Source organism: Hylaeus anthracinus, unplaced genomic scaffold (assembly GCF_026225885.1).
Source record: "Hylaeus anthracinus isolate JK02 unplaced genomic scaffold, UHH_iyHylAnth1.0_haploid 11985, whole genome shotgun sequence".
In the NCBI taxonomy this organism is placed as follows: Eukaryota; Metazoa; Arthropoda; class Insecta; order Hymenoptera; family Colletidae; genus Hylaeus; species Hylaeus anthracinus.
In genome coordinates this window covers 11,043,877-11,066,949 of record NW_026534333.1, presented here as the reverse complement: position 1 = coordinate 11,066,949, position 23,073 = coordinate 11,043,877, and the positions used below count along the sequence as shown (strand labels likewise).

General features: G+C 39.5%; 4 protein-coding genes across 6 annotated transcripts in view; 2 read left to right on the top strand and 2 right to left on the bottom strand.

Moving 5' to 3' along the window:
* Positions 1-3,306, top strand: part of LOC128887221 (uncharacterized) — a 31,604-nt gene extending 28,298 nt beyond the window's left edge. Inside the window, exons 7-9 of the mRNA XM_054142888.1 lie at positions 124-306; positions 2,520-2,604; positions 2,784-3,306. Coding sequence (XP_053998863.1) covers positions 124-306; positions 2,520-2,604; positions 2,784-2,853 — 338 coding nt within the window. The 3' untranslated portion in view covers positions 2,854-3,306. The remainder of the gene's footprint in view (positions 1-123; positions 307-2,519; positions 2,605-2,783) is intronic.
* Positions 2,783-10,186, bottom strand: LOC128887215 (HEAT repeat-containing protein 1). Its single transcript, XM_054142867.1, has 5 exons — positions 10,045-10,186; positions 9,823-9,965; positions 4,338-9,747; positions 3,811-4,261; positions 2,783-3,647 (listed from the first exon to the last, which is right to left on the bottom strand). Exons 2-5 carry the CDS (start codon positions 9,962-9,964, stop codon positions 3,477-3,479), a joined length of 6,174 nt encoding a protein of 2,057 aa, XP_053998842.1. The 5' UTR covers position 9,965; positions 10,045-10,186; the 3' UTR covers positions 2,783-3,476.
* Positions 10,187-10,268: 82 nt separating this feature from the next.
* On the top strand, positions 10,269-12,612 carry LOC128887233 (MIP18 family protein galla-2). 3 transcript variants are annotated; one of them, XM_054142915.1, is made up of 4 exons: positions 10,269-10,621; positions 10,682-10,761; positions 10,820-11,107; positions 12,590-12,612. In XM_054142915.1, exons 1-3 carry the CDS (start codon positions 10,501-10,503, stop codon positions 11,087-11,089), a joined length of 471 nt encoding a protein of 156 aa, XP_053998890.1. In that variant the 5' UTR covers positions 10,269-10,500; the 3' UTR covers positions 11,090-11,107; positions 12,590-12,612. The 3 variants fall into 3 exon arrangements, with proteins under 3 accessions (XP_053998890.1, XP_053998889.1, XP_053998888.1); XM_054142914.1 differs by lacking the exon at positions 12,590-12,612 and adding an exon at positions 11,629-11,768; XM_054142913.1 differs by lacking the exon at positions 12,590-12,612 and having other exon boundaries at positions 10,271-10,621; positions 10,820-11,247.
* The window catches only part of LOC128887223 (mitochondrial inner membrane protein OXA1L), a 173,892-nt gene continuing 162,093 nt past the window's right edge, over positions 11,275-23,073 (bottom strand). Inside the window, exons 2-9 of the mRNA XM_054142898.1 lie at positions 13,295-13,365; positions 13,033-13,204; positions 12,839-12,922; positions 12,411-12,734; positions 12,204-12,289; positions 11,866-12,135; positions 11,614-11,779; positions 11,275-11,545 (exon numbers count right to left, since the gene is read on the bottom strand). Coding sequence (XP_053998873.1) covers positions 11,385-11,545; positions 11,614-11,779; positions 11,866-12,135; positions 12,204-12,289; positions 12,411-12,734; positions 12,839-12,922; positions 13,033-13,204; positions 13,295-13,360 — 1,329 coding nt within the window. The 5' untranslated portion in view covers positions 13,361-13,365 and the 3' untranslated portion in view covers positions 11,275-11,384. The remainder of the gene's footprint in view (positions 11,546-11,613; positions 11,780-11,865; positions 12,136-12,203; positions 12,290-12,410; positions 12,735-12,838; positions 12,923-13,032; positions 13,205-13,294; positions 13,366-23,073) is intronic.

The following is a 23,073-nucleotide window of genomic DNA, read 5'->3' as shown; positions in this document are numbered from 1 at the left end:
CAAACAGATCTTCCTGTTGATAGCTGTGATTTTCACGCATCCAAGGTGGCTTTCCCCCTTACTAGTAAACAAAAATTCCATCGAATTAAGGTCTAATAATTTCCGTTTGTTCTTTCCCGACAGCCACGTCAGCGGTGATCCTGAAGACGGAAAACGAGCACCATCAGTTGTCAAGTTTATCTGGGGACAACGTCCTTGGCGCGGGGGTTAGAATCGGTCGAGGCGAGGACGCAGTCGCGACTGGCACAAGGGAGGCTATGGATTCGGCGCAATCAGCCATGATGAAGCAATCGGACTACGTTGTAGGTCAGTGCCTCTAACTTGGAAATATTCTTTCGACTTTCTCAAATTGATCGAATCAAATTTTGCCTTGTACCTCGAACCGAGTCGTTTTCGAAGCCGTTGTTATCTTAATCGAGAGTTGTTTGCATCTTTGTGTTCTGAAATCGTGACGACGTTTGCCCAACGAGAGTCGCTGTTACCGTCGAAGCTGTTGTTTGTGTTCGATGCGACTGTTTTGAAATGTATTTTCTATCAATTGCAAGTAAAAAGTTGAACGACGACGGTGGAATATTGATGAATCGATTAGAAAGAAAATGTACAGAATTTGTTAGTGCAATTGTGTCGTTAACGCTGAATTTTTTAAAAATAAGATATATTAGCGAACGAAAATTTGTTGAATTAGTTAGCGAATTCGATGCCATCAATGGTGAATACTAACTCGAGAATATTTTTATTAACGACAGTTTAAAAAAATGAAGAATCTTGGTGCACCGACTAAAAATGATAATTTATTGAATTGATTGATACCTAGAAGAATAATGTAATATTAATGAACCAATTGAAAGTATACATTTATCGAACTCATTTACGAAATCAGCGTTACGAGAAGTAAATTGTAATTCATTCTGTTCGTTATTATTATCACTCATGTCGTTCCTGGTACGAGCAAAATTGAGCAATTACTGTAATAGTGTGATTTAATTTTTTTATGTGGAAATGTAGCTAGATGAAAAGTGAGAAATGCGAGGAAGTAGAGGTCACGTTTCTTTGGGCATCTAATCGTCTTTATGATAAGATAACATTAGCAAGTGATAATAATTGTTGACCATTGCACAGTGATGTGGAAAGCTACATTTCGTGATCAAAATTTGAAATATGGTTGTACCAAATTTTTTTTTAACTAAAATATATTTTTTGCTGCGATGCAACTTGATTATTTGCGGTAATTGTATTACGGTGTACCGGTATATCGAAGTTTCAGAAAAAAATTCTTACATAATAAAGTTGACGTTTGAAATTGCAGTTTCTGTCTCCGCGTACGCGTGTTACGTAATGTAATGGTTCGTTGAAAAAAGTCTACGATTAATTGCACTTATCCTAGCTTCGTTTTATTTTAAACATAGCTTTCGCAATGATTGATACTTGTATCGGACATCATCCAATTACATATACAACACAATGATATTTACGAACGCAAGGGAAACTATTGAAGTCAAAGTACTTCATTTACAAAGTTATTACGAATTCGGTGAAGTTTAATTATATTTGTTACTTCATGAATGGACTGATTAAATAAATGACACGGATTCTTACACGGTTTTTCACACAAAAAGCTCTTTGTGTATTTTGATTAATCGTGTAAATTCAGGATAGGAGTTTAATTATTTTTATCGTTCGTTCCTCATTCGATTTATCGTTCTGTCGAGCTGAGGAAAAGGGATCACGATTCGTTATCCAACAACGCTGCATTTGCATCGCAATATTACGGAATAATTATCGGGGTTGTTGCAGTACGTTGGCCTTGCTTTGTTGAAATTAAGGTACCGAGCTTCGAGATAACACGTATTAATGCGATTGCGATGGCTTCTTAGTCCATTATCACCTCTTCGTTGTTTACGTTGATGCATTTGTATTGTTCGTTTCCACGTCAATTTCATTCTAAAATCGATAACTCTCAGTAATTAATATACATTGCGAATTTTGGTGCACCTCGTTGTTGATACATAAACTATCTGACGTGTATGGATCCGTGTAAGTTTCGCGAGTAATTACATTAAAACGTTTGTAATCGATAAGTAAAGCACCATTCTCGTGGTAATTGTTGATTAAATAATTAAGAAAATTACATGTTAAAACCATTGAAATCAACTAAGTGCATTTAGCAAAGATACAGTCCTCCATTAGCTGTGAGAGCAAAACAGAACGTTGATTGATTCAAGATTTATTAATACTAGACATTGACTTTCAAGCTGATCGTTTCATCCTATTACCTGACATAACATTGGCGCAGAGAAACGAAATAAACTTAAATTTATTATATCCTCGATTAAAGAGCAATCAACACGGAAATGATCGCGGGAATGGCAAACTTCGACCGATTAGTCACCGTCTGTCCAAAGTTCACTGTGCCACGCTCGAAGGCGTGGGTGGGAGGCGGTGAATAGAATAAACGAACGATGGAAATCCGCATATAGCCAGATATTTCGCTAATCGCATCTTTTCTTTCGACCTTACAGACGTTGTCTTGCCGACCGTCCTAATTGCCCTGCTGTTCGTCGGCAATGCTATTATCGTCTACATTATCTTCCAGTACAGAAAAAGGTGAGTAAAGTTCATGTAACAACTGCTAGCTATCGAGTTCCTTCCTCCTCATGTTTTTGGTATGCGATGAAAAACAGTTTTTCATTTTGAAGAAACGCCATTCACATGTGATGGGCGAGATACGATCATCAGTGCATTTGTTTAAAATCTCTTTCTAATCGCTTGAATTTGATTTACAGGAAAGTCCCGCCACTAGAACAAGGCGAGGAGATGGCCCTACGAAATTCAGTAGAAGTGCCCCAGGTGTGAATTGTGTGAGAATCGACCAATTAAGTTCACGATGCCAGCAGAAACGTCAGCGATGAGGCCTACGTTGCATTTTTGTACGAGGATGATCTCCAAAAATCGATCTCGAAGAAGATCGTCGCGAGGAATCGTTGCCGAGGCGAGTCAGGGATCCTTGAAATTTGTGTTTAGTTTTTCGTTTCAAAATCATGTTCTTCGTGGTAATAGGTTGCGTGAACGGGAAATGTTTCACGCACACATATATAACGGGGACGCTCTCGATGAAAGACTATAAAATGCGCTCGTTGCCGCGTATAAATTCGCTCTCAATGTTAGAACTCGGGCGCCTCTCTAGTGCTGCCACAATTTGACGTACACACACATTTACGATAATGTATTATAATGTAAGGAAATAATATATTCTATATTTCGTCCAAATTGTGACTAAGTTAAGAATAAACGGATGTTTTCTTAATATGTCTCCTTCTGTTTAGTATCTGATCGATCGAAAGTAACGAATAAAATCTGTTCGTTAAGGTAAGGTGAACACGTAACGAAAATAAAGTGTAAAAATTGGTTTATTTTATTGCATCCAACGCACTTGTATGTACATAATCGTACATTCATTGTATAACGTAATAATTAATTTAAAAATATTTTTGTAATGGTTCTCCTAAGATTTCTTCCATAGTGCGGACTGCGTTTTGCGCACACTTCTCCGTTGTTTCATCCTCGTCCTCTAATAGTTCTGCCAGGAAAGGTATCGTTTCCGGTAACAGTGGCATGAAGTCCTCTCCTAGTTTCCTTACAATCTCAACCTGTTTGAATGGAAGATAAGAGTAAGTGAAAGATTTCTCCTGATGTTTAATTGAACCGTACAACAATGACCGCTTTCAGGTGACAACATCGAGAAATGACTTATTTTTCCAGGAGTACCGCAGTCTCATAAAATATCCGAACAGAAAATAAAATTATATTTACCAATGCATTCAGTGCTGCGCTTCTGACGTACGGTTTCGCGTGTCTAGTCTTTAGCAACGTTTGGTAAACTAGCTGTTTATGTAAAGAGTCATCAGGAATAGCACCAGCAAAGGCTGCAATACAAGGTACCACTAGTTCATTTGTTTTCTTTTCGTATTCCTCCTTAGTGCCCATAGTATTCTCGAGTTGATCTACAATAGGTTGGGCCAGTGTCTCGAACCTCTCCTGATTTACAACATTATGCGCGTCGTAACTGAAAACTCGGTAGAGGGTGAGTAAAATAGCCTCAACTAATTCAGTCTTGCTTAAATCGTCAGTAAGGGTCATTTCTTGAGGCTCGATCGTGATAGATGGATTGTTACTGCTCAATAATACAGCCGCGTGTTTGAGGAAGTGGCCAGCGAAGAGCACGAACAGCGACTTCAAACATTCTGCTATATTAGCAGACAGTCTGTAAATAGATGAAAAAATTGTTAGTATAAAATGTAGACTTGTTAGTATAAAATGTATCAAATTAATCAACAAACCTATAGAACGTAATGCTCCGTTGCTTGTACTGTGGGTTTCTGGCAGCCCAATCGTACAATTTATAATAAAATGGTCTGAACGTGGCTTCGCTGAGTTTCAAAACAAGAGCGACCAGTGCTTTGCTAGCGCTTTCCTCTACGACCACTACATCCTTCAACGTTAGTTCTGAGCCATCCACTTCCATATCATCTTCAGAAATGTCCTCGCGAAATTGCAATACTTTCAAGAAGAACGCGCTCAAGTCTGGTAAGGCTGCACTTAAGTCAGTTGGTTGAACGCTGTTAAAGGACTCCGCCAAGACGGCCATTAGCGCTGGTATACACTGATACGACTTCTTCGTGAGCAATGTGACGTATGTCCTGTTCACTGCTGGAAGCAGTACTCGTAGAGGTATGCAACTGGAAAGCTTTCGCGTCGTTGCTTTCAAACGCGACACCACGATACCAATCTTTGGATGTTCCGTGTCGGTATACAAGGAATTCAGTCTAGCCAATTCAAATAACAATTGATCCAGGTATAGGGATAGAAAGTTCCCCACAGACTCGACTATCTTTTGCAATGCGCTGACCATACTGACAACTATCACATCAGGCACATCTTGGTGACAATGATTCTCCAATAGTTGTAGAATCGCTGGAACGAATTTATTCAGCGAGTGTATGGCGTGAATGCGCATTGTGCTGCATAATTCTGCGACGCAGAGCACCGCACTGCCTAATACTGGTCCTTCCCTTGTTCGCAGAAGTTCAGTGGTCATCTCTAGAATCGGTTTGAACACTGTGGGGTGTTCAGTGGCTAACAATTTGGCTAGTAATTTAAGAGTGATCAGAATAGTCTGTTGAACAATTTCCTGTTCTTGCGTTTCCGACTTCATTCGTGGCTCGATTAGCTTCACCAGGGACCCGACCAAACTCAACAAATCAATATGATCCTCCTCTCCGAATTTCCGTTGCTGTAGACGCGTGTTGAGCAATTCCAGAGCTTTTCTCTTTACTGTCAACAACTCGTTCTCCATTAGACGCTTAACGCTGAGTAGGAAGATTCCGTTTGGTAGTAAATTGTTGACAAGATCGAGTACATCGTAGAGATGATGCAGAAGTACCTTCCAGTACTTCCCAATCGCTTGACCTTGATGTTTGTCCGCGTTCTTTGAAGCGCTCTCTATCAGTAGAATCAATTCGATGATCAGTTGATCGTAGTACGGTCTGAGGTTATTCACTTCGTCGGAGTTGAGCTCCGCGACTCGATTGATGAAGTCGGGCGACGACAACAAGTTGCTTAGGAACTGCACGAGAATATACTTGTAATGTCTTAGGTGTTTGGGATTGCTGTTGGCCACGTCGAAGATGTGCTTGTGCTTAAAAGATAACGCAGATTTTCGGTCTTCTTCCCGCTCTATATCGACTGGCAGTTCCTTCATGAACTGTGCAAGCTTCACGCAGACTTGCACCAGTCTGGACGGTGGAAACTCTTGTGAGACCTGCAGAGCGAACTCCAGTCTTTGACCAGATGTCTTCTGGTTTGTGATACGCATGGTCCTAGACACAACGTGGCTCTCGAAAGTGAGCAAATAGTACAGATGAAAATGATTGTCTAGCAGCTGTAATAGTTTCACAAACAGAGGCATTCGTCTGTGTTCAGGAATGTCCGGCAGGGAAACGATAAATGTTCTCAAAACTTCGCAAGCGTGCGTCTCGTTTTCCGCTGCGTTAATTATGGGAACGACTGTTTCGATGGTCTTGGAGATGATTTGTATCGAATAAGCGTCATCTTGGCGTACCACCGAGCTACCCATGAAGGTGAATATGGGCATGATAGTATAAAGTGCGCAACGAACGTCAACAATTTTTAAGAGCTCCACCAGGACTAGCAGGGCGTGATGATGGGTTTGAGGATTCCTCGAAGTCCTAATGCACTGAGTTATTAGGTCCACTTGCAAATGAGCGTCCCGTATGGGTAGCTTCTTGACCGTGAGTCGATGAATTGTCGACAACAACAATTGATTGGTATACTCTATAGGGCTCTGTTCCTCGAAACTGAGACACATTTTCAATAAATCGAATAAGATCGGATAAAGCAGTTCCTCGTGCTCGATGTTATCAGCCTGCTGCACGAATTCCAGGAGGGTTACTCCACGTTTCCATTCTCTCCGGTCGATGAACGTTGGATCAGGAATGGTACGTACATGGCTCAATCGTTTCTTGTTCTTCGAGTTGACATCGTTTGGCTGGGAGTTTTTAAGATTTCTCATTGTTTGTAACTCATTAACTATAAGCTGTGCATTCATACGAATTCTTCTGATAGCTCTGTTAGCTGTAGAAATGACGTTGCTCATATTACTATCGGTGACCACGTCGATCAGTTTGGCGAGGATATTCTTTTGAAGTTCGGGTGACACTTTCCCAGCGCTCTCGAAAAATGTCTCTTCTATTTGTTTCAAGAGAATTATGCTTGGTGGATATTTCACGCCAGTTTCCGTAATTATCTCAGCATTGTGCGCAATTATGCTGTTCTGAAACAGTTGCCATACTTGCTCTGCGGTAAGAACGTTTACCGTTGAACTGTTAAATCTCTGGAGTAAATTCTTTAATACGTTTCCGGCGGATTTGTTCTTCGATTCGGTGGATATGGTTTGTAGAAGTTCAAGTCCAAGAGGAGCTAATCGTTCAAGTATCGTTGGCCCATTAACGTGTACCAGAATATCCAACAGTTGTGATTTGACGTGTATAGGAGTCTCTGGGTCCATGACAACCTCGAACAACAATTTTTGTGCCTGTTGAAGATTCTTTCGCAAGTCAGACTTTAATTGCGAACATACGTCTGGATCTGGAGAGAGTAGAACATAAAGAGACAACGATAGCTGATCAGGGTCTAAGGATATCTCTGGACATCTATTTACTAATTCTTGTAGTAAGGCTGAGAATCCATCGACCGATAAGTTGAAGGTTTGCATGAGTTTCTTGAGGATATCCAACGCGGCTATTCGACAATCGTTATTTTCTCTGGCGAGAGAAATTAACAAGTTTGTTACGAAGATTTTATCTTGAAACGCCCATTGCATGGACTTGCACTGATTCAAAAGGACTAGAGTTATTCTCAAACAGTGAAAGGATGTCTGAACTTGCACTGGTTTTATGTACAACTGAGACAAAAATCGGATTAAATCTTTCACTGTAGCAAAGTGCCTTTGGAAGAATATCTGCAAGCATCGACAGTAATGCTTGCACCAATTTTTGTTCTCTATTCCCTCAAAGAACATTTCTAGGAGCCTCAAAATCAAATTACTGCGATGTGGATTATTCTCAAAGTCGAACTTTGAATTCAACTTCAGATCTAAACGCCTATGAACCATTTCTAAAACATAAGTGCTCACTTGCAGTGGTAGGACTCCCTGTGAAGTCAATTCGATAGCAGTCTGTATGTTGTTCCCTGTTATATTATTACAGTTCTGCAACATTTTGACTTGTGGATACTTTTTAATTATTTCCGTGGCCATTTCGATAACTTCCCTCGCGATTTCTGGCTGCAAAGATCCAACAGGAACTCTGCACACAGATCCCAGTAAAATTAAGTTGAAGAACATGGAAGCTGCATCACCATGAGCAATCTGTTGTTTCATAGCACTTAATATACTTTCAGTTGGAGGTAACAGTTCCCAGTTTAATATATTATGGAAAGCTGCAGATGACACTGCTTCTGCGTTTGGCGATTTGCCCAAATCTTTTCTTACGTGTTGCATATAAGCATTTTTCTTAGCAAAGTTCGATTGTAATACTTCCATCGCGATATTCACATCTGCGTCGTCATTGGGAAACAAATATGACAGAGATGTGATGAAAACACTGGTATCATCTCCTACCTCGCACAGTTCCAACAGAATCTTTAGAGCTGGTTTTGCTAAAATCTTCCTACTGCTGCTATGACAACTTGATAACAACACCTTCAACTCGTCTATCAACATATCAACAGGAAGTAAACTTGTCAGACGTTTTGTAGGAAAGGATAGCAAAGTTTTTATTACATTAATTTCACTGTCGCTGAATCTAGCTTGCAATGTATTTGTCATCATATCCTGAAAACTTTCTGGAATATTCACATCATTTTCAGCTAAAGTCTCCAATGCCATAATTCTTTGTTCTGGACTGATGTGAATTAGTTTGTCAAGGATGCCTACAGAGTCTTGTGTATCTCTAGCTCCAAAATGCCAGGAAGTGAGAAATTGTAATGCCAATTTCGAGTCTTTGTCTGTGTCACTGCGTTTCATAAGATTCTTTAGATAATCGTCAAATCTCTCAGGGTACATTTTTTCTAAGCACTGATACAAATGCATCAGAAAATTTTTTGCTTCATTTGATATATTGCTTGCGAGAAACTCCTTTTCCAAAACATTCCACAAGATAGTGTCTACCCCATTATTGTCAAGCTTTATTCGTGTCAATATTTCACTGACCATATTCTGAATGCGCGTTGTTCCTGACGGATTGTTCAATATCACGCGACAACTGGTTTGTAACAAGGGCACAATAAATTTCAATATATTTGTGTTGGACGATTGTAGCTTAATTGCAAGTTGAATGAACCAAGAAAGCTCTGATAATCGATTTGCGAGGCTGTTTGAAACAGTAGTAAGTCGATAAGTTGGCGCATTGTATAAGAAAAATATCAAAACCATTGCTTCCTCTTTTAAATATGTTTTCTTGAATATTTTCAAAAGTAACTTCTCTGTAGTTTCATTATTCAATTTCACTTTAGTCATTAACAATGCCAGAATCATGTAAGTACCAGCTGCAAAATCAGATATAATACTTTCCAAGCCTTTCAGAATGGTTGGTAACATGTGATTTATCTGAATTTCAGACATAGTAGGAGATTGTTCAATAGTCCCTAATATGGAAGTGGTATAAAATGCATACAATGTACTTAAACAAGATGAACGATCTGAATACACTCTTGTAGCAGCAATAACGTGATTGCAAATAAGTTTTAGGAAACCATTATCAGAACAAAGACGATTGATCAATGATACTGTAGCTAATGGAACACCAGGCTTTTGAAGGGGTTCCAGCCAATGCCATTTATCAGCTGCATCTGATAGATTTAATAACTGTAATGCTCTTACAAACATTCGAGTTTCATGATAAGGTAAAATTAATAGTAGAAACTGATCCCTATTAAACTCGTGTATACGAAATCGATGTATTAACCATTCAAGTGCTTTGTGAGCATTATTGAGCAGAAAGTATGGAGATAGGAGGATCAGAAATCTTTCAATTTCTCCATCCAATTTTTTGTTAACTTTAACATCCTGTATAGCACGTTCGAGACTCAGTGAGCTCGGTGCAAAAAGTGTTCTCTCAAATTCTAAAAATAGATCTGATAGCTTAGCTAATTCTTGTAACCCATTTTGACCTATGAAAACATTATGAATTTAATTATTGAATAAAATAAATATATAAACGTTCCATAACTTAAGTAGTCTCTTACCAATATTCAAAACTGTTTCCCTATCTAAATTGGCAGCTTCTTTTGGATCAAATAATAAACTAGCTCGTTTTTTGTCCTGTAACAAAATGCTAGTCTGCGGCGTTCTAAGCTTTTTCAGTTGTTCCGCAAGTGATGTAGCCATTCTGAATTTGTAATCAAAAAGTTTTTATTTTAACTTTATGACACGAAAAATCGGTATGTGAAATACGAAAATAACCTCACCTTATATCCTTTTATATTTGTCACAAAAGAATTTGCCAAATGGGATTTTACGTATTCGATGGCGTGTTATTAAAGTTGTGTATAAAATGTTTAAAAATATAATAGCTGTTTATAATATATTAGGCAATCCATTATTCCAAAACTAAGCACCATAAGCACGTGTCACTGATATTGCGACGGGAGAGAGAGAAGAAATCGTGAGAGTATCTCTGTTTTTGTCTAACAATAAGTTGTGTGCGTATCTGGCTTGCCTACTCTATTTATATAATCTCTTTGACTAATTGAAAATACCTTTTTATTGTTATTATTATCGTAAAGTTAGATTGTTTTTTATTTTAATGCATATATAATGAAGTATCTATCTACGTAAATAGATGTATATAATCACTAATCATTCTAACCTCTGAGATATCGGATCATTTAAGTTTTGCATAGTGATGTATTTTTATTCAAAATATGGGTGATACTTTAGAAAATATTAATCCTAAATTATATAAGAAAATAGATGAAAGACAAGTTACTGCTGAAGACGAAGACGAAGACATATCGGATGAATTTGATGAGCGTGAGATTTTTGGTATGTGTCATTAAAAGTTTGGTTAATTCAAATTAAAAATCGCTATTTTTTAATTTATAGATCTTATTAGAAACATTAATGATCCTGAACATCCCTTGACACTAGAAGAACTGAATGTAGTGGAACAAAATCTTATAGAGGTAATGTTAATAATTAATTGTTCTACAATATTTAGTTGACAAGTATATTTCATTGCAGGTTAACAATAAAGCAAACAAAGTTCATATACTATTTACTCCAACAATACCACATTGCAGTATGGCAACATTGATTGGTTTATCGATTCGAGTACAACTTTTACGAGCTTTACCATCAAGGTTCAAAGTCAATGTTGAAATCACACCAGGAACTCACATGTCAGAAGCAGCAGTAAATAAACAACTGGCTGACAAAGAAAGAGTGGCAGCAGCTCTTGAGAACAATCATCTACTTGAAGTAATTAATCAATGCATTGGAATTAAATGTTAATAGCATTATAATTCTAAGGTAAAGTATGTATACCAAAAAAATATATCAATTGAAGCTATTCTACTTCATTTGAATTACTAAAGTATTTTTGTCAGTATCCATGTAATGTATTAAATGGACTGCTAGTTGTAATTAATTATTAAATGTTATAGACAAAATTTTTAATGAATTGTGTACTTCAATGATTAGATTTACAATTATTTATTATTAAAATATAGAACCATTATAATCAATTTGTTATGATAAGTTAAATAATATAATTTTATCTACAAGCAAAGGTTACATATATAAAGTATTATCTGTTTTTTGTCAAAATTTTTGTTGCTGTTGGTGGAGTTTTTATTGGGTTATATTTGAACGTTTTCTTTAAAGGGGCTTTTCCTGCTTGATTAAATTGTATCGCATCAGCACGCATGTGATCCGATAGTCTTCTAGTTAATTTAATATTACTCCAAGCTGAAAAAAAATTTGAAGTTTAGTCTATGAAACATTGTATCAACTCTGCAATTCTGATTTGAAATTACAATTTTCTATTCCAGCCTTGATATTTTCTAATTTTAAAGGAAGCTTTGGTGTTGTCTTCTTTACTTCAATTGGTATATCAAAAAATTTTCTAACTTTTTCGATTCTCAAAAATGTGACTTGGAGTAAGGTAAAAAAATTTGTTGACACCCAGTAGCATAAAATGGCCTGAAACATACATTTTAAAAACAGTAAGACAGTTTAAGATAATGTAGATTGTTTATTTTTAAACATGTTAAATATGCGTTTCTTACCGCTGGAAAGTTCATTATAAATGGAAACATAAGTATCGGTAGAAATCGAAATATATATTTTCCCATTCCCATACCACCGGGACCAGTTGCTCCTAGTATACTAAACTCAGTTGTTACATACAATGTTACAGAAGTGATTAAAGGTAGTAAGTAATATGGATCAGCAAGAGTTAAATCTGTAAACCACCATAGTCCACCTTCTTTTAAACTTTCAACTGGAGTATTAGCCATTTTCCTTAAGGCCAAGAAGAATGACAAAAATACTGGCATCTGGTAAATGTGCAAACACAAATGGTTATTATTTCAAGGGATAAGGTTATTCATTATGAAATACATACCTGTATTGCAGCTACAGTAAAACACTTTAGAGGATTTATACTTTTTTTAGACATAAATTTCATCAAGTCTTGGGCATGCATAGCAGCTGGAAATAAAAATATAATATTCTTTTTCTTATACTGGTTTTGAAATTAAAAACAAAATTAATTTTAAAGTGATAAGATCAATTATTTAAGAGTTAATACGTTAGAATATTTAATATAGACCTTCGTATTCATTTCCACATTGTCTTGCCTCAGTCATTTTTGTCTGTAATTTTTCCATTTCTGGTAAATTATTTCGATACATGGCTGTATATCTTTGTGTTCTTATAACCAATGGAAATAGTAGTGTTCTACAAATGACAGTGCCTATCATAATTGTGGACCACCATGGCATGTTGCAGGAAATATGAATCCATTCCAAAGCAGACTGTACAAGTCCAACAGGAGTATATCCACCTAATCCTATACTCTCTAATGTAGGCTCACCATTTGGATGTAGCTTAACAATAGTTTCTATTATTTCTTGAGTTTGTGGTACAGGTATCTCTACAAGAGATATTATAGAAGTTGAACATATTTCTCTCACTCTACATTCTATTCAATAATTTCAAACCAAAGCATTTGCACAAATAAGTATAATGTTAATTCACCTGGTAATTCACTTATAAATACTTTGTCTGTTACTGTATCACTTGTGTTTGCTGCTACTTTCTGAATATCTGATACCGATGAATCTAAAATTTACAGACTTTCTTAAAATCTGTTTTGATATTGTTCAATTATTTGTAATTTCATATTAACTATACGGCTAATTAACACTGAAACATTGCGTAAAAATTTGCACCTGTCTGTGTATTTAATACTGCCTCTTTCGTTGTATCAACTGTGCTTTGATGTCGAACGGAGCAAATACCGATAATTTTCAAATGTTTGTGGAAGTTGAATGCACAATTGTTCCGTGACGAAATGCTTGTCGTATGAAGAGTGAGGTGACTGAATTTGCATTTTACTATTTTCTGAACAGAGTTACAGTTTAATGTAGAAGAATTTTGTTTTAAATGATTCGAAGTACAGTAACCTCAAGACAGATCAAAATTACGATTTACCTGAGAATTTATACTTGCACTTAACAGTAATTTTCGGCCAGTGTTTACACACAATCGTGACAACATGTTTCTATTTATGTAATTTACTATTAACGTTTATTTCTATTAATCAGCAGAACCGGTATAATAAAACATTCGATGTAACGCTACTCTTTCATAAAAATTATGGTCTTTCCATGCCTGTAGTTACTAGTGACGAACAGAAGGTCCAAACTCAGATGTAATACCATGAATCCATGCTCTTAGTTACTCAGAGATAGGTAGGCGGCGTTAGTAGACATTACAAATGCATAGCTAGAACGTATTTCCGAGGCTTATCGATACTACTCCTTACACTTTACATGCAAGTACTCCGATCATGCAAAAAATATTTTCAATTCCTCTTATTAACATTTAGCGGTGAATAGATCAAACAAATTTTGAATTGTACGAACAGCGCCATCGGTGGCAAAATGTCCAAGTGTATAATGTTATAATTTTCAGGTTTGATGGTAGATAACGCCACTAATTATGTACTTACCAACAGTCAATACGTGTTCACAATAGTTACATAACTTATTTGATTATTATTGCAGTTTATTACAAACAATGCGTCTTAAAAAATGTATCTAGAAAATAAATTTTGGACTAGTTTTAATCTATCAGTCAAAAGTTACACATTCAGATTATTGCACAGTAGGTTTTATACATTGTCAAACTAAATAGAAAAACTGTTGCTTATATATATTATAGTTGTTATCATTATTCTTAGAATAAAGTGTTTAGCATCAATTAGTTATTTTAAAACGATTTCAGTACCAGTACAGTTAGTTTATTGCAAAAATACGGGTATTTAGATTCTGTGGATCTATCTCTACCTTATATAACTTACAATAGTATCTTTGTTTTATTGGTAAGTGCAAATCCCTGCGGATCCATTGATAATTATTTAGTGTCGATATATAGATATGGTGCCGTCCTCTAGTAACGATAGTGGGAACTATTTCATTACAAACTTGGGCATTTTGCCGCCGGGGGCGCTGACCTTAGGTTTAAAGTTTGTTCATCTTAAGAAAAAAAAAAAAAAAAAAAAAAAAGGTAGAGGATAAATTTAAATTGTTACATAGATAGGAAATAAGGTAACTTTATGAAATAAGATGTAAGGGTTAAACAATCCGTTAAAGGACTAACCAATAAAAAAGTTTTTCAGTTCAGTTCAGTTCAATCTGTTTATCTTAATATAACCACCCCTCAGGGGCTGTAGGTATGTTTGATTGTAGGTACAGTACGGGCATAGCAATTCCGAGGTACCCGAGCTATAAGGGGGGCCAGGAGTTCCAACAGACTACTGGACTACAGACTACATTTTTATAGAATTACCGAGAGGGATATCTGAGGAAATGCAAATGCAAAGTAATGTAAAGCAAAAATGAAATGAATGTAAAGAACGAACAAATGTAAGATTGGCACATTAAGTGTTATAGTCGAGTTATACGATTTCGCACCCTTATGAGTAAGACTCACTCACTCATCTTCATAGACAGCAAAAAAAAAAAAAGAAAAATTACAGCAATTAGTTCGCTTTTCAACGCTGTTTACTTTATTGGAAATAATTTGAACCAACGAGAAGAATCGACGATACTTTTTTTCGCAACAAGAATGTGAAGTACACTGCGTATTGTCACTGTAGGTGTGGTGGACTGTAGGTCTGGAGTTGTGGAATAAATATACACGTTGCTGCAGCGACACTTACGAAGTTGCGGAATAAACCATATGGAATAAACTGCGTACATATGTACGTCGCTGTAGCGGCGTTCTTGAAGTGGAAATCGATCACGAAGAAAAGATTCTCGATCGAAGCAACTCGCTACGCCATTGAGGCGTTACACTGACATTGCCGACTCACGTGATGGAATCTACTGCAATGACAATCAGTTTGGGCTTCGGGACGTGGGTTATTAAGCGAGACCTACTATTAAAGTCCCTCTCGTGCCATCGTCCCGGTTTCGGGGGGCCCCCTCTCGGTTGTCCATGGCCACGGAACTCCTTTCGGTCCGCGTTGGTACCGGCTCGTAGGAGCGGCTCTGTTGATTTAAGGCGATAATACGGGGCTGCAAGCGATTTTACGCGAACAAAAAAGAAACAGAGGCGGGGTGAACTCGCAGCCAGAAGACGGCGCGCTTATAATTACAGATTCGCATTGTACGCGGAGGCCCCCTAACCATCGCGCTTTGGTACTGCCTGTCAGTCTCTCCTCGAAATAATTCGGTAACGACTCGCTTTCTGGATGGCGCAATGATGGCCTCGTTGTTATCGTCTTCCTCGCGTCGACGGCCGGTCGTAACGTTCAATTATACGCAAGTCAAATTATTTACCGAACCGCGTTTCGCGTACGAATCGATTTGTACCCGTACAGTTAAGCCTCCTGCAAGGGATTACAATACCGTCAATTGGGGTTACTTGCAACACTTTTTCACTTTAATACGTTAATATTGTAGTCTGAAGACTAAGAATGACGTATTTCAGGTGCTTCAATTTACTCTGTCTGTGGGGCAAGGTTAGCAAGTTTTCTAAATCTTGCAATGTGTGTTTTATTTTCGATATTTCACGTAGAGGGTTTTTCGTTTAAATAAGGATGGTTAAATATCTCGTGAAAGTTGACTATTCGAGACGAGATGACTCGTACGAGATGATCGGCTAACGAATACGTTCAAAATGGCAAACGAACGAAGATGAAGATGTCACAGAGTTTCTTCGAAGATCCCCAAAGAAAACCAGGATCGACCGGAGATCGAAGATTGCTTCCTGGACAGGACTGCCCACTTTACGCCCGGGTGACCAGTCAGTTAGATAATGGGATTGACCGTCCCCCTAAGGGAACAAGATAGCGAAGCTGTCAAGGGAAAGAGATGACACCGGGTTCGGTCTCGTGTCAAAGTTATATTACGATCCCTTTGATCGAGCCGATAAAGTCCTGGGATCCAGGAAAACGTTGGATGTTTTTCGGGGCCCCGAGCCAATGGCACGGACACCTGAGACAGGTTGAGCGCGCAAGGAAGCTGCGCGCTCATTACACCGGGCTGTTCCGTTAATAGAAGATCGTAAAATTTTACGAGGCTGCCTGGGGTCGATCACGCGGCGACCCGTTTCGATTAACACGTTACGGCAGTGTTTTTTCAAAGAAGACGGGCGAGGGGGCACGACCCCTTGTGGAGACGCCTTAACATTCAGACGGGGCGGAGGAGTGCAAAAGAAAATATTTCTATTAATACATTGGTCGTTAGAGTTTAGCAATTGCAGAAATATTTCTTTTCTTGGAGCATTTTAATTGACTATACATACGTATATGATATACTAAAAATGTTAAACCATTAAATTGATCAAGAATTTGTCTGACATGATCAAATCAAATCGACGAAGGACAGGTTTGCCTGACATTTCCTTTCTAGAGTGTCTGACCAGGGCCACTCCGACATTGCGTACCATTGCGCACAGTATACCCGTCCTCGGTCATGCATTTTATGTGGAACATGTCAGGAGAAGCCGAACGCGTAATGTCACCCCCATCGAAGTACAGCGGTGTGAATAATATAGATCCAAAGTAATTTTGCTTGACTTCCAAAAAGGCTATGGCTGAGGGAAGGTCCACTCTCTATATATTTAGTGGAACAGCTAAAAACAACGCGTCTCATTTCCATGGCTCATGTTTTGGGTAGCTCACTAATTTACGCACAAGTATTCGCGAATAGTGTAAAATCGGGTGTTTATGAGCATTAGTCATTAATTGTGAGGAAAGATAGTCACGTGTCCTTTGTTTAGCCTAATCATAAAAATCCTTAAAGTCGAGGTACGGAAATGTTCGTCTTTTTGTGGAATGATTCCCTTCAACGTTGCTTCATGACGCTGACGCCCCCGCATCGGGGGAAATTTAGCGATCGCGATCCCGTTAATAAGATCATAAAGTTCGCGCGAGGGACGCGTCGATTCGCTCGCAAAGCGGATCCCTCTTTGAAACGGAAGATCTTGTCTATGACAAATTGCACATAAGCCGATCCCGTCGTAAAAGTCACGATGATCGATCCGCTCGTCGCGATTTCATCGCGATATTGCCGAGCCGTACGTACGATGCGCTTCGCCAATTATCGCGAAATTTGCATGCCGCCGGCTGCGCCTTCCTCGAACGTTGTTAATGATGATGAGAACGGACGGCCCGTTGACTGTTGCGATTCAACTTTTAATTGAAACGCTTGTTGATAGGGAACGTTGCAAAACTGTTATTGATGTCGCGAGCGCGAATGCGATATGATTTTATTAGTAATGTCAACGGCGATGCGTAAACGTTAGGGCATAAACCAATAATGTGGATCACATTTCGGTCTCGACGAAAGCACATGTAAAGAATGTGGAAGATTGCACGAACGACAGATGAATATGTTCGAAAGTATCCAGACCAAAACTAGTTTTAATATTTGAAAATATTAAGAAGTTTGAACAACTTAGTCATAATTTCCGTCGGTTATAGCATTTTTGGAAGTAATAAAATATTTGTTTCCTCGTCAAACCTCCTACCAAAATCAGAGAACCTACTTTGAACCTGTATTATCCACGCCACTGTACTTTAACTCTTTGAAGTTAGGTGGGTTGAAGAAAATTATCCCACCTTAGCTTTGCTATTTTATTTAAAGTTTTTCATTCGTGTGGCAATACTATGAACTAACGTTAAAAGTACAATAAGTGGAATCAGAAATGCATAATAGTCAAAACGCGTTAGCAAGTTGACACTGTTCCTCTGTGCTGCTTGAATTTTATTATTCTTTCATAACCGTGTGCCTGAAAGAGTTAATGGAGGTTTCATTTACATCGACGAGAAGTAACTTCCTTTCCTAATGCAGTACAAGGTCCGACGCTTTTATGACTGATTTCGTACACACTCGAATCGATAACCCGCATCTTTTTGGAGGACGGTTAGGAAGAACATGGACAATCTTATCGCGATATGTAGTAGGAAGCCGACGAGGTCTCACGGTTTTCGACGGATAAACCAGTAAATTGTGCTTTTATCGTGCAATTATTCGAGAACCTGTCACGGACGACGCGTACACGGGGTCCTGTGTGGCCAGAAATTGGGAGAAGAGAGATGGAAGGACGAGGGTCAAGCTCTTTCGCTACGGTGCCATACTTCCTGTCCAATCACGACTTCATCTGTCTCTCACGAACGCGCGCTGGGCGCTAGCCACCTGAGATCCCGCAGATACGAGGAAAGCAGGCGCCGAAAAAAAGGCCGTACCTGCTTCCACGGGCGTGTTAACAGCCGAAACTCATAAAGACGTTTAAAGTGGCTTAAGAGAAAGAGACGGGAGGTTAGGGGACCATCATCTTCTCTTTCGCTAGCGACTATCCACCCTTCGATTCCACGGAGTCGTCCAGACGCCGACGCTTTAAAAGGCGGCGACGATGAATAGGCCGTTCACCGATGCTAGTTCGCCTCTGTGTGAACGTACAGAGTGACTCTTACGAAGCGATCGGTGCCACAAAGAGTGGACACCAATGTTATAAATTTATGGAAACAGTCGACTCAAGAATTCCCAGATCTCTACGCTTCCAATGTTTTCAGGTCGAGGGAACTCGAATGTTAAAAATTCGTGTGGAAGAGATAGCTTTATTATAGCTACAGTTTCCTATGCTATAGCTTGTTAGAAGATAAATATTATTTATTATGAGGCAATTTTTTTCGAGGTAGAATTTTTACTCGAAACCTTTTTACCAAACATCAACGATATTTCAAGATATTATATTTATTTCCATTTCGTACGAATAATTCTAAATATCTCATCTTCTTCGTATTTGATACATTTTCATCGTAGAAGAACAAATGCCTACTAACATCGTTGCAACGTTTACTGCGACATAGTCTTCGTTATAACGTAGCAAAGAACAGCAATTACCAAAAGAAGTCTATAAATCTCATCGTTTGAAACGTCCCCCGAGTAAAACGTTTGGGAAGACATCATCTTTCAATTATTTTAACTATCGACACAAGGCTTAACAATGATGATAACGTTATTGCTCTACCATTCTTTTACTTTTCACTCTGTTATTCGTTCCCTTCTATTAAGAGACGAGCAATTCCGTCCTTAATGGCGCGCAATCTGTTTCACCAGCGTATCGGGCGGTCATCAGCCGCAATTTTTGCCGATCTCTCGTTCTCCTGTTCGCTCGCGTGTCGAGGTAATGGTATGTACAGAAGGATAATCTAAGGGATACGTCGCCGTGCAGCGCTGTTGTGGGATCATAATGCGTAAAAGGAAATCGCTTTGCTTCAAAGTAAATGGTCGGGGAGGCATAGCCGACGTGCGTGCCCGGCCGCGTGTGAACCACCACCGGTTTCCTTTCATTCAGCTAGTTTCTTCATCGCGAATGTCGCACGATTGCTGCGCCCGATTATCGTTGCGCGGGCATCATCTCCGTGGAAAACAGACATTCCTTCGCGGTACCGATCCCTGTTCTTTTATTTTGTATGTAACAAATAGGTGTGGAACGTTGATCTTCTTACACGCAATACTAGGCATGATAAAGTAATAAAGACAATTTTTGTTGTTTAGTTTTAATCATTTTCTTTTCACTGTTATAGTCACACGAAATTCGTTCTGTTTTTCCACGGTTGACTACTACTTGTTCTATCGAACTTGAATTTTTTATTCGTGAGGGGGAGAGCCATTGGATAAAGATACCGCGTGGAACGGTGGGTCACGTGACACGTCAGCTGATCATTCGCGCCCGCGTGGGACAGTTGAGGCCGCGAATTGGCTCGCGAACGCTCGGGAACACTTATCATAATCCGCTCGCGAGGAGGCGCTCCTGCGTGTAACTCGCGCTGGAGGAGAGCTCGTGGGACGAGCAAGACCTCCCTCTCGCGATTCGCCCGACGCGCTTCCTCGCCTCGCGCAGAGAATATTCCCACAAATTGGTAGTGGCCTATTCGAACTCAGGGTGGAAAAAATATGGTGTGCGTATTTCCATGCAGAGCGCTGGGACAGTATGCTCCAGTATGCTCCAGGGTCGGTACTGCGCGAGTCTAAACGAAAAATACCGCACGGTGATTCGAACCTACTCGTTCCCTGCGTTTCGTGTTCACGTTTTGATTCCTTATTCGTGGGAATGGGAAGCGCGGATACTGCAGTACCTATGCCTGTGGGCCAAACAAGAAGAGTAGAATTCGTTCAAGCGACCTCTGATAGGGGTTCTTATTCCGATGGAACCACCAAAGGTACTTGGAAACAGAGAGGGAGAAAACCAGCGCCATTTTTTATCTGCAGTAATTGTCTGCTTTCGGGGATGCACCATGCACCAAACTCCCCAATATATGTACATACATATTTTCATTTTGGAATCTCCTATTCTATCATACATAGATCTGCAACATTTTTCGTCGTCCTTCGTGCACAAGGCGTTGCACCCCCAGAGAGCCTGGAGTTAGAAATGCATCTCGGAATGCACTGGCTCTGGCCCCCCCGTGGCATCTTCGTCTGTTTAAAAGTACTCGTGGATTTCTGGTCGTTTTTGGATACCAACTTTTGCCATCACGATTTTCTGTAGTTTCTCGACAAACTTCTTACACCACGTTGACATTTGAAATGTCATTTCATCGTGCTGTTTTTTATTTTTGACCTGTGTGTCGCAGAAAATAAAGGATACACGATTAGTTCAGAAACGATTATTTCGTTTCTTAACTTTTGTCAAGTGCAGCTGGTCAGCAAAGCGTCAACGGTCGTTGCACTTGGCGTCAGCGCAAATAACGTAATCCGTTTTGTAATTAACGATCTAATCACCGGTTGAACTCGACGTGATACGTGTGAAGTTTCGGTTCACTGTGCGATCCTTTGCTCGTCTATGTATAAATAATTGATGTAATATCAGACCGGGCGGCCCGTTAGAGGTGTTTACTTATCTCTGCGCACTGACACCGGCTTAATTGCCGGAGCCGGCTCGAATCGATCGAATTAATTATTCCGCCGAGTTCAACACACGTAGACACCAGGCGATACGCTTTCTTACAACGCGTGCTGCCGTACTGTAACGCAGCCGGACGATGGTCAAGGATATACCACGACGGTGGTATATCCTCGTCGCAACCGGCCAGACGCGCCACTTTGTCATGGCGTATTACACCTAGGCTGCGGCGCCTATGGTGGTGGCTTCCTCCCAAAGCCACCCATTACTCGGCTTAATGCACCGAGTTCACTCATTTTTATGCGCACGATACCGTCCCCCTTTGCGCCCAGCGTCGAGCATTACACGGCTTACCGCATCCAACGACACGGGTGCACGCAAAATTTACGAGACAGCACGTCCGACTCTGCTCGCCTCTGCGGCTGCCGCGCCATCCGCCGACTTACTCTTGCCGTCTTCTCGTTCCTGAAGTGGGGCGACTGCTTCCCTATGGTATACACGTGTACGTGTGTATTTGGTACAGATACCTTGCTCGCGACATCTCGCGATACCGTTGGCCATGTATCCTATCCAGGATGGGTAATTTATCCACTCCAAATTTGGATGGGAGATTTCGACGGGAAACTTGGCCGTTTACAATTTTTCGGATTCTTGGTGTCATACCTAGATCATTTTAGAGACACGGGTACTTAATCCTCGACTGGAGTAATTAGCGCGTAGACTAGTAAGGGAGACTGGGGCCGATAGGAACGAATGAAATAACTTGAAAATGTTTAGCTATTTGACTAGTTGGATAGTGTAATTTTTTATTATTTATGATACCAGTGTAGATAAGTACGTCCTGCTGAAAAACAATTAAGACAACTAACGATTCATCGACGTTCTCGTGACGAGTACTTCCTCGACGTACGAACAGTAGCGCAAAATCGGTGTGTAATTTCGGCTCGGGCAGGAAGGAAACCGAAAACCGGCTCACAGATCGATCTAGATCTGTCCACCGGAAATGCATACGTTTCTATGATATATACACATCCGGCGCCACGCCTCCTCGCCTCACCTGCTGTACGTGATGCCTTACGCGATGATGATAATAATAATAATGCTCATCCGCATCGTCGCGGACGAGTATTCATAACACACATCTCGGAGCACGTGAGCGATAACGTCAGGTTGTAGTTAGCCTGGTCGACTCGAGTATAACGAACGTAGACACCTCGTCGTTAATGGCTGCGATATCTTTTTTTCTTTAACTTCGCCTTGGAAATCCATTTTTCCCAACTTGGGAGTATCGAGGAAATTTGGAAGTGAGATTAATTTCACTTTGGGAATTATTTATTTTGTTGAAGTTAGTTTAGGTTCACTCTATACAATTCAAATATGATAGGAAAATGTTCAAGTAGATACGAAATTCGACCTTGTTACTTATCAAAATGTATTTGAAATTGTTTCTTTTTTATGGAAACATTTCCCTCAAAGGCCATAACTTTGAAGTATAGTTGCCGAGAAGAATGATCATTACAGCCAGTTTTTTAGACGATTTTCAAGCGAAATGACAGTGAGTAATTAATTAGACACGTATCTGTTACAGACACGTGTTAAACGATCTCTCTGTAGGGCCAGTTGAAGTCAAGGATGCTCATTTTGCGCGAACGGACGATTTTATCAACCCTTCCGAACTCTAAATTAATGACTGACTGTCTGACCTTGCATCCTGCGATCCTTTTATACATAGCGTTTTATCATCGTCTACAGATCGATCCACCGTGTCACGCATAAATTATCTATACTATCGATTAATTTGTATCCGCTCGAGGAGCGCATGTATAGCACCGCAATAAGTATTATAACAA